General features: G+C 36.7%; 1 protein-coding gene across 1 annotated transcript; it reads right to left on the bottom strand.

Annotated features, from left to right (window-relative positions):
• Nucleotides 1–5292: 5292 nt before the first annotated feature.
• On the bottom strand, nucleotides 5293–6771 carry timm8b (translocase of inner mitochondrial membrane 8 homolog B (yeast)). Its single transcript, XM_046839234.1, has 2 exons — nucleotides 6523–6771; nucleotides 5293–6206 (listed from the first exon to the last, which is right to left on the bottom strand). Exons 1-2 carry the CDS (start codon nucleotides 6637–6639, stop codon nucleotides 6039–6041), a joined length of 285 nt encoding a protein of 94 aa, XP_046695190.1. The 5' UTR covers nucleotides 6640–6771; the 3' UTR covers nucleotides 5293–6038.
• Between the last annotated feature and the right edge of the window lie 4088 nt (nucleotides 6772–10859).

The raw sequence follows: 10859 nt of genomic DNA on the forward strand, positions 1-10859 counted from the left end.
AGTCTGAGGGAAACCTTTGGAAAAATAGGGCAAAAAAGACTGTTTACAACAAATGATAATCACTTTCAGTGTTCTTGAGAGATTAGAGATGATGACAGCTAATAAGGTTATGTCTGGATTTAAAACCCACATGCCACTGAGATCCACTAACCACAGGGAGACACTATCTGCAACCACATTTATCAGGCAGACTGCTTGGTACTTACACATCTTTAAAAAAGTATTACCACATTAACACACATATATCATGCTGAGGCATCGACATACAAAGCTATTAAACTTTTAATTTAATACCAGCTAACCAGTTTAGCTGCATAAGACCATCATTAAATTTTCTTAACATGAAAATAACACATTACATAATCTTCTGGGCAAAGACATTCATCTTACTTTGTTACTCTGCCATAGTATGCCACTCAAAAATACCCAAGAAGAAAACTTGAAAAGCATAGCAAAAACAGGACAGCTGGGATTAGAGTTGGAATAGTGATTTGAGCCACAGGCTCCTTATATAGTCTGCAAATACTGTTGTCCCCATCTGAATAGTGTCTGCCATCTAAATACCCATAACTGTAGTGGATTATTTTGTCAACACAATTGTAAGAGAAAGATTTACAGTCCTGGTTGCCTATAATACAAGTGAAACATTGAAGAATGCTGCCCCCAGATGGTGTAGTAAGAATAAGTTCATGTTAATGAATGTCCAGTACTATTATTTATACATGCTTGTCTTACATTATTTCGTAGCAGCTCACCTGGAACACAGATCTAACTGTATATGACACATCAAATCCTTGGGCACAGGACAGGCAAACACAGTTAAGAACAGCGGAACTTCAGCTGTTACAAAAATCCCAAAGCTTTCCATGCCCAAATAATTACCCACTTGCCACAAACACACCTGCAAAGGTTATCAGCTGCTGTCACTTGCCTAGGGGCAAACACCGAGACAACAATCTAAGCATTCATTCACAAAGGAAAGGAGACAATAATTAATAGATGGACCAGGCTGATGACACATGTCTCTCTCATCTGCTGTCTGGCAAACATTTGTTACCAAAGCTGATTAATAGCTTACAGAGTGTAAAGTAGGACTTTTTTTTTTATTATTAGTCATGGAGGAAGGCATTGAAAACTTTGAAGAGTTTCTAAATACTTCAAGGGTTAGGGTTAGGTTTAGGGCTTCTTTATAACAACAGTAAAAAAGGAAGTAAAAAATACTATATTTGTTGTATTTGTATGCTTTAGCAGTCCCTTTTCCTATTTTTGAAATGAAGAAGATTAGGAAACTAGAAGTGCAAGAACTTGATTGGTCTGCGCAGATCCCTACACAGAGACCTCAAAACCACCTTTTGAATAAGCTGGAATGTTGACAGTGACCCAGAGCTCAAAGAACTGGGCTCAAATCCCAACAGGCAGACTCCTGCACTAACAAGTCACTTTAATAGAAACAAATGCGTAGCTCAAGCAGATACTCGCCACAAACCTCAGTTAATATTCACATAAATCAATTAAATGTTTAAAGGTCTGATGTGATATATACACACAACACTCTCTAGAATCTACAATAGTGCAGATTATATATGAAGGTATATAAACTGTGATTTGTGATTATTAATGTTGTATATTGCTATTCTATACACTACTATACCTATAATTACTGATGATTACTGACAATGTTACATTTTAAGCAATCTAATGGCTAAAATTGTGATTCACACACTCCAACCACAAGATTTTTAATTATTATTAATACCACTTGGACCCACTGTGCACACAGCCAATATTTGTAAACACTCTTTTATAAAATATATTTTCTGACACAGTGCATAGAATGTGTATTGTGAAAACATTTTACGTTTGTCCTTGCAACTCCTGTTCGGATAAAACTGACTTTTAGAAGACAGAATCAGTGAAAGCCTGGTGGAGCTCAATAGGCTAGTCTTCGATTTCCACTGCGGCATCTTTGTAGTGGCAGCATCACACAGATCCTACTGTCCTTCAGGTGTCAGTCTTACAGTGCACAGTGTCTTTGTGGAGCTTTAAGACACAGGGCCCTTTTTCTCCTTGCACAGGAAAAGACATGGCACAGACACAGACACTGATCATGGCAGGTTTAGATCCTATTATGCTACCGGGTTTAATTAAGAACTTGTTGATCTTGAGGCTTCAGCTTCACAGTGGCCTTTTGTAAAGGACAAGGCTTGGGGTCTGTTTTCTCTGATAATGAAAAAGGGATATGAAGGATATATAAGATAATGTTACATTTTCTTTACATCAAGGCAAGAACAGATTTTTTTTTTCATAAAAATATGAACTTTAAAATGGAAACAATAATGCAGTAATTATTGCTTATCTGGAATGCAACATTATAGAAAACATTAAAAATTTAAGCAGCCTCTTGGTTTGTTAAAAAAATAAACAATAGTTAAAAGATGCAAACAATGTAATTAACTATTTGCAATTCTACAATTATTATCATTTTCAGCCTATTTTTATGACTCAATGAAGGAATGTTTTATTTCCTTTCATTACAGACTGCCAGATCTGTTATTTTACATGTCCTTGATAAAACACCTCAGAAAACAGGAGGCTCTGTCACTGTACTGTTTTCTAATGCTGTAGCTGTACTAAATTCTAACATGTGACATAAGCAAGTAGAAATACTTCAGAATTTCCAAGAGAAACGAGAACAGAAGCCTTACTTTTTTGTAAATTAATTTCAATTCAATTATTTTTTATTTGCATAACGTTTTTCACAATAAACATTGTCTCAATGCAGCTTTACAGAGAGAGGTAGATGGTTAGAAGGTTGTATAAAATAATGTATAAGTTCAGTGCCTAAAAGTTTGTTCCTTATCATTTTAAGTTTATCCCTAATGAGCAAGCGAGTGGCAACTGTGTTAAGAAAAATCTCAATGAGATGGTTTGAGGATGAATCTTGAGAAGAACCAGACTCAGAAGAGAACCCATCCCTATCTTATCTAATAGCTCAATATAAATAGTAAAAGTAAAAACAAAATAAAGTGAAAAAATCTAGTAAAAACTAGACAAGAATTCACCATAATGTCAAAAATATTGTCATTTATGACTTTATATAAAGACCTTGAGACTATTGACTTGACCAAATTTGTGAAAATATTTTGAGTCTTTTTTTTTTTTCATACACAACATTTGACAAGAAATTCATTACAGCCTAATGACTTGGCACAAATAAATCAGAGGAGCAAAAGTTTGGCCTTAAAAAGGATTTGATGGGATTAAAATTCTACTAGTCTAGCTGTATTGTGAATAAAGATCTATTTTCCTAATCATTTATTTATTTTTTAATGTTCTTTATGTATTAGAGGCACATTTAGGTGCTCACATAGAGGCAGTCATTACAGTTCAGTAACACCACTCTCTCACAAACAATCCTTTTGCTGGCTGTAAGACAAAAAAAAAGGAGTGTTTGTTGTCATGCCAGCTTTAATCAACCTGTGGCAGTCATGCTATTGAAGATTCTATAACTTTGGACTTCCTGCATGCTCCAATAAGCATTGCTAACCTATCTGCTTCCTGTTTTTAATTAGCTCTGATGACAGACACCCAGCCTACAAGACATACACACACAAATGCATCAAAGGCCACTTTGTGTACAATACACAGAGGAAGCAAAAAGGCCAAATCCTCAAAGACCACACTACTGACCTTATTCCACTGCCTGTAGCATTGTGGAGGATTACTGGGCAAACTAACTGTAGGTGGTTTCAGCTTTGTAACATGAATCTGTAGTTTAATTTATTGAGAAAGATTGTCAATTTTACCAAATTTTACAAGTGCTTGACATATTTTGCTCATAACATTTTAAGGTTATGACTGCAGTCATTTTTGGATTATTCCGTATGCCGGTTGCTGTAAAGCTCCAAATTATTTACATTTTTTTTTCAGTCCTATAAAACTAATTTGGTCATTTCTTTTCAGAACAGAGCATCAAAAAGAAGACACAACCATAAAACGAGCTTCCTACAAATAAAGATAGTAAAACTGCTTCTAAAACTAAAATATTAGTAATAATAATACCAATGAAATAACATTCTGCAATGGTGTACAATGGTACACTGCCATTTATTTATTGTAGCTTAATAAATTCATTTGTTGATTACTGGATACACACCATCATTGTCTTAATTATGTATAGCACTTGACAAATATAAGATGGAAAAAAAGTGCCATGACTTAGATCATAAACAGGCACCATTTAAAACTATACACCTCATCATTAATCATGACTATGCAAAGTTTCAGGAACTACTGCCCATTTATTATTCTCCTAGTAACCATGGTGTCAGTGTTCCATGACTGGAAGCATGTATGAGGTCATTTGTTTCTTAGACCGGATTCAGCCACTGCTACCCAAGGCACTGAGTCAAAGATTACCAAAACTGGCATCTGTGACCTCGTGTGTGCAGAAAGGGGTTGGGTACTTTTCTCTGAATGTGTTACATTGCCCTGTGATGGAGCAAGTGTAGCAGAATGAAACTATATGGTTGGTGGCTTCATCTGACTAAGTAAATTATGCATTAGGCTTTGCCCTCCCAGATTGGTAGCTATTGTATTTCAAAACAAACCTAACTAGTAAATAAGAATTGGCGCATTATTTTTTCAATTAGAAAAAAGAATAATAAAGAAGATTATAAAACCTCTTTACTGGGTTGATTATGCTGAGGCATAAGCAGAAAAACCTTGGGAGCTTCTGTTAAATTCTAAAAAAAAAAAATCTCTGATCATTGGGCAGCTAAAGCTAGATTAGAAAATTCAAATTCAAAATTGGATATGCTGGGGCTAAAACTTCAGGCAACAAACTTCAGTCAGGCAACAAACACATACATACATTTAAACATGCATTTTGGTGGAAAATGATATAAATGCATGACTAACAGGTATACAGGTGCATCTTAATAAATTAGAATATCATTAATAAGTTGACTAATTTAAGTAATTCAATACAAAAAGTGAAACTTGTATATTATGAAACTCGTGATTTGGTGGGTTTTTGTTCATTGTGAGCCAAAATCATCAAAATTAAAAGAAATAAACACTTGAAATATATCAGTCTGTGTGTGATGAATCTGTATGAGTTTTACTTTTTGTATTGGATTACTTCAATAAATCAACCTTTTCATATTTTAATTTATTAAGATGCACCTGTATATAGGTGAGATTTCACAGATCTCACATCTTTAGCTCTAAATTTGGACTTAGTTTAACCTGCTAAAAATGTAAAGTAAAAAATAAATACATGAAAAAACCTGAGTTTTATACTGTATTTAATTGAAAAAGCACACATTGTGTAATTCCACTGTAACAAGTGTCAAAATGAGAAATCCATGAGACCCACATCACAGCTGTCAAACAGAAACATTTGAACTTTAAAAATCAGACTGACTTTACACTTTATCCAGGCAATCGCTGAGTGAAATGTTACATCAGATCATTATCCGTACTCTGATCATTATGTCTAACAAAAGTTCCAAGGGCTGTAAAAACAATAACTGTTTGGAAACAATACCGTGGTGAGAGAATTATTACGTGAAACTGCCACACAATCACACAGTCCACTGTTCGCACTAGTCCCTAGTTTATCTTTTAAAGTTATGAGATTTAAGTGAAGGTACGAGTTATGATTCATGACCTCAAACAGGGGCTGAATCCCAAATGGCTCCATATTTGATGTACAGTATGTTTAAGCAAGTACAGCATGGGGGTTTGATTTAATTAAAGTGGCTTAAAATGGTTCATTCAGGGTTACTTTAAAGTAGAGTTTGCTAATGTGTGGAATCTTCCCAGAGGGTGAACTCTATTTCTAGACTTGAGAAAATGAAGGGAAAAAATGAACAAATTAGAATGTTATAGCATTCAGAGGGAATAAAGAGTCATTTGGGATTCATTTTGAGAGTTTGGCTGAAGTCCTCTCCTCCTTATTTGCCAGTGAGGAAGAGGATGCCAATAGAAGCATAGGCCTTTTGTCCTTGAGAGGTCGTGCGGTGCCAGCATGCTCAGTGTGTGCCCTTCTGCACCATCTGTGTGAAGCGGTTTGTGATGGCCAGTGTGGTGTCAATAAAGCGTTCCACACAGCTCACGAGGCACGTCTCGGTGCGCGAGTCCAGCTTTGAGCTCGGCTTCTCTATACATTTGTCCCAGCACACATCTGTGAAGTTATGCACCTGTAAACATACACAGCCTTAGCATCAGTTCAACAAACAAATATGAAACGGTGTACTAATCAAAAACGATCAGATCAGTGTCATTACTAGCCTAATTCCGATTCTATTGATATTAACATATTTTGTGACGCAATACAGATATCTTGCACGTGATCAAAGGGTCAGCGCCACTTCAGTATTTTAAATATTTTGCAGAGTGTATACTCTGTTACAGATATAATCAGATCCTTCGTCCTTCTGAAAAGCTGGTATCTATAAATCAGCCTCTATTGCCAAGGCTTCTGCAGTGCAGGGTTTCTAATTCTGATTGACATACCTGAGCCTGGAACTGTGCTTTCTGCTGCTCCACAGCGATCAGACGCTGGAGTTCCGCAGCGTCCGCGTTGTTTGACGAGCCGGCTGACGGCATATCAAAACTATTGAAATCCGCCATTGTCACTCTGTGCTTATGTATTAGATTTTATAGAACAGTGCGAGCTGGTTAAAAAATGTCACCTCTAAGGTTTAAGCACGGAGAGAGAGAAGCGTGCACCCTGGAAAGACTTCCGCAGCCGGGTGGATATGACGTCACACACTTATGATAATCTGCAAGCTAAATAAAATATTAATATTAGACTTTCAAAAAAATAAGGTGACTATTGACAAATTTGATTTTAAGCATCTTTTATTTCTTTTTTTATTACACAAAATTATATTGACCTTCAAGTTATGTGTAAAATACTCTCAGGCCCCTAGGTGGTAGCAAAGGAAAGAAAAAATTAATTGGACCACGCTTCCGGTGTAGGGACATGATACAGGAAATGACATGTGATGCTATGCAGTACTGCAATGCGAAAACGTAGCCGCCATATTGGAAAGGGCCAAATTATATTGTATATTATTTCGTATAATAATATATGATTATGACAAACAAATGATATTAATCAATTTGTAAATACAAATTATATATTCAAATATGTTTATTATTTTGTTTATTATAATTGTTTATGTATATTATATAAGCTAAATCTTAGTACAGTGCAGCATGTCCTGCAGAAGTCAAGTAGACATTTATTGTCATTCCAACCCTATATAGTGTCGACCATAGTGAAACAAAACAACATTCCTCCAGGACCAAGGTGTTACATAAGACACCATAAAAAGGGGTGCATTTCAAGGTGTGATGAGGTCTCTGACGTAAGATGTTGTTTTGATTCAGTGTTTTGAATCTGATATGTGCAGCTACTGGAAGCCAGTGAATGGAGCACAGCAGTGGGGTGGTGTGGGAGAACATAGGCAGGTTGAAAACAAGTCGTGCAGCTGCATTTTGGATCATTTGCAGTGGACGAATTCAGAGGAAGACCTGCCAGCAGAGAGTTGCATCAGTCCAGTCTCGAAATGACGAGAGTCTGAACAAGCACCTGGGCAGCCTGTATGGACAGAAATGGTCGAATCCTTCAGATGTCGTAGAGAAGAAATCAACAAGAACGAGCAACATTAGCGACATGTGAGGAGAAGGAGAGTTGATTGTCCATAGTTACCACATGGTTGCGAGACGTGGCTGAAGGGGAGAGCAGAGCGTCATGAAGAGTTATTCGGAGATCTTGAACTGGAGATAAATCACCTGGAATGACCAACAGTTCTGTTTTGCTGGGGTTGAGTTTTAATTGATGAGCACTCATTCATGAAGATATGTCTGTCAAGCATGCCAAGATCCAAGCGAAAGCGTATTTGGTATGAGCGACCTTTTCACAACCTTATATGACCAAAAATCAGTTTAAATCAATGGTGTGACCAATTTCCCCTTATTTCATTAAAACTTAACAACACTAGGACCCAACTCTAAACCATTTACCACATTAAGTTCAAGTCAAGTCAAATCAAGAAGCTTTTATGCTCATTTTAACCATATATAACTGTTGAAGTAGACAGTGAAATGAGAAATGTTGTCTCATTTCACTGTGTACTGCATCAGCTACAGTATATATGGTTGAAAGTGGTCAGATGCACTAATAGTGTGTGTGCAGTCCAACATGCAGCAAGCTGTAATGCATTGTGTATTGTGAAGCCTTTTTATCATATCCAGCATTAACATATTCATGAACTAGTGCTACAGTAGCTCTTCTGTGAGATTGGATCAGGTGGGCTATCCTTCACCCCTACACACCTGAGTGAACATTACATTTTTTTTTAACTGCTTTCAGTCATTTCTCAGATCAGGATTGAAGTTTGCAGATCTCCAAGTGCATTTCTCAAAACAACACGTACAAACTGCACAACATAGTGGATAACAGGAAAATACGCGTCACCTGCTCAAAATGCTTTATCTATCGTGCAAAAGCGTGTTTTTTCATCAATCATTGTGTCAGAGGCAGCAGAATCCCATGTCATTTTTTCAACAATGTGAACGTGACAGGCAAAATTATTAGTCATGTTGTCCGTAGAACATCATACTCAGTTTTAGTTATTTAAATTATACTCAAGTCAGGTTTTGATGACTAGAAACTACTAAATTACCGTACTGGTGTGTGTCATAATTTACAGTGTCCCTCCGGTAAAAAAAGAAGTTACTTTTGCAAACCATTGTGCATCAACCAGGTGTTACAGTAATTTACATGGTATGAATAGATAATTTTTCTGATTGATTCCATCTAACCTCAGTTAACCAATCAACATCGACCCACGTAACAGTATATGGAAGAATCGAAACAAAAGATCACACTGTATTTACATTTTTACTGTACTGTCAATAGTGGTACTTACATACAGAAAACAAAGGAAACTACACATAGGCTATTTACCAACAAATGAAAACCTGAAAAAGACAAAGTGGGAAAAACTATACATGTACAGAAGGTAAAGGTGAAATTATATGGCAGTTTTCCCATGCGTCATGTCGGTCCTCTCTGTTGGGCCACAGATTCTCATCCACATCACAATATATATATTTTCCCTTGCTATGCATGGTGGAAAGAATCTTCTTGAGTGCCTAATCCAGCCTCTGCATGCATCTGCTGAGATGTCCTCACATGCTGCATCCATGGCAGCCAGCAGTGTCATCCGTGTATGTGGCTGATGATCATAAACCTTCCACCTCCAAGCCGAGAAAAACTCTTCAATTGGGTTCAGGAACGGGGAGTAGGGTGGAAGAATGTTAAGGCATTTTCAAAGTGTTTTTTTTTAATGACATCAGTCGCTGCCTTGATTGTTTGGAAGACATTAACCACACAGTTGGATGTATCAAACACCTACTTTTTATCCAGCATTGTAACCACTGTACCAAATTTTGTACTTGGCTGTACGTGTGTTTAGAGCACGTCCTGCTTTTGCCAAGTCCATGTCGCCCTGAGACCAATATTTTTTTATGATGACCCTGGGACTTCCTCAGCCAAACTTCCTCAGCCAATCAGCGTTTACGACGTCATTACTATGTGCGACCCAATTACTATCACTATTTTGCAGAGTCCGCCAAAATACAAAATAAACAACGTTCTGCACCTGCACCGCACCAGTGGCAAAATCAGGATGTGCCACCAGCAAAGAGGTAAGACCGTGCCTTAATTTTTCTTAAGGTATCATTTTACAGAAGTATATTAATGATAGTAAGCTTCATATTTCTTTTTAGATTTGTGGGGATTTTACAGCAGAAATTGTAATATTAGTTTGAATTGCCAAGTTAACCGCGTTAGCCTTTCACTGATGTAAGTTACCGTTAACTTTCTAGTGCCAGTTATAACAGTCTAATAACGACTGTTGACAGCAATTAAATAGTTGCATTTAAAGACGAACGAAATGCGGAACAAAACAGCGCTAGTTTGAGCACCGCACGGATCATTCAGCTCTGACCACCATCAGACACAATTTGAGACCCTACTGCGATCCGCTGTGAGATCCAGGTAGAACCGATTGAAACAGATCATTTATTCTGTTACATATGAATATGCTGACCTCAAGTCATCACTGATTTATTCTGTTACACATGAATATGATGTTTTCTTGAGATTATCATGGATTTTTACTTCACATTATTGATGTTTGATCTAATTGTTTTTGTCTCTTTGATCTTTAGATTTTGACATTAGAGATGGAGGAATTTATAAAAAACAACAGTCTACAAAGAGGAGCGTTTTAAAGGAAACAAAAAAGAGGCAGATATAACAGTTCATGTTTTAGAAAAGGATTTAGATGCCTGTGAATTTATTCAGCAAAGACTCACTGCCATAAACGCCTCCAAAGATGCCAAATTCAGGACTGTGAATTCTGCAAGTCTTCAAAATCAAAAACATGGATATTTCTTGTTTTTATGTAAGTGCTCTGGAGCATGCACTCAACGAAGTCGACTTGCCAAAGGATGCAAGGCCTATGTTTCTTTTAAAAAGAGGAAAGACTGGCTCAACAAACTAGTTATAGAGAAAAGCTTACAGCATTGATTCAGGACATGACCCATCAAGTTCTTCTGAGGGACACTCAGAAAACATTAGTCAAGAGCTTATCAAGCATATTCAGGATTTAATATCTCTTGGTGTTAAACCAGATACAATTCTCCTAAAATCATATGAGTGGTCAAGGGAACAGGGACATACTGATCTCAACAACCAAGCTTATTTTGTTACCACAAAAGACATTGAAAATATCCAGACATGTATGATGAGAAAAAAACAGCGATACAAAGAT

This window comes from Silurus meridionalis, chromosome 25 (assembly GCF_014805685.1).
Source record: "Silurus meridionalis isolate SWU-2019-XX chromosome 25, ASM1480568v1, whole genome shotgun sequence".
Taxonomy (NCBI): Eukaryota; Metazoa; Chordata; class Actinopteri; order Siluriformes; family Siluridae; genus Silurus; species Silurus meridionalis.

Coding starts and splice junctions, on each gene's coding strand:
- timm8b (XM_046839234.1), bottom strand. CDS start 6,639: ATGGCGGATTTCAATAGTTTTGATATGCCGTCAGCCGGCTCGTCAAAC. Junction 6,207..6,522: donor AAGCACAGTTCCAGGCTCAG/GTATGTCAATCA, acceptor GTATGTTTACAG/GTGCATAACTTCACAGATGT.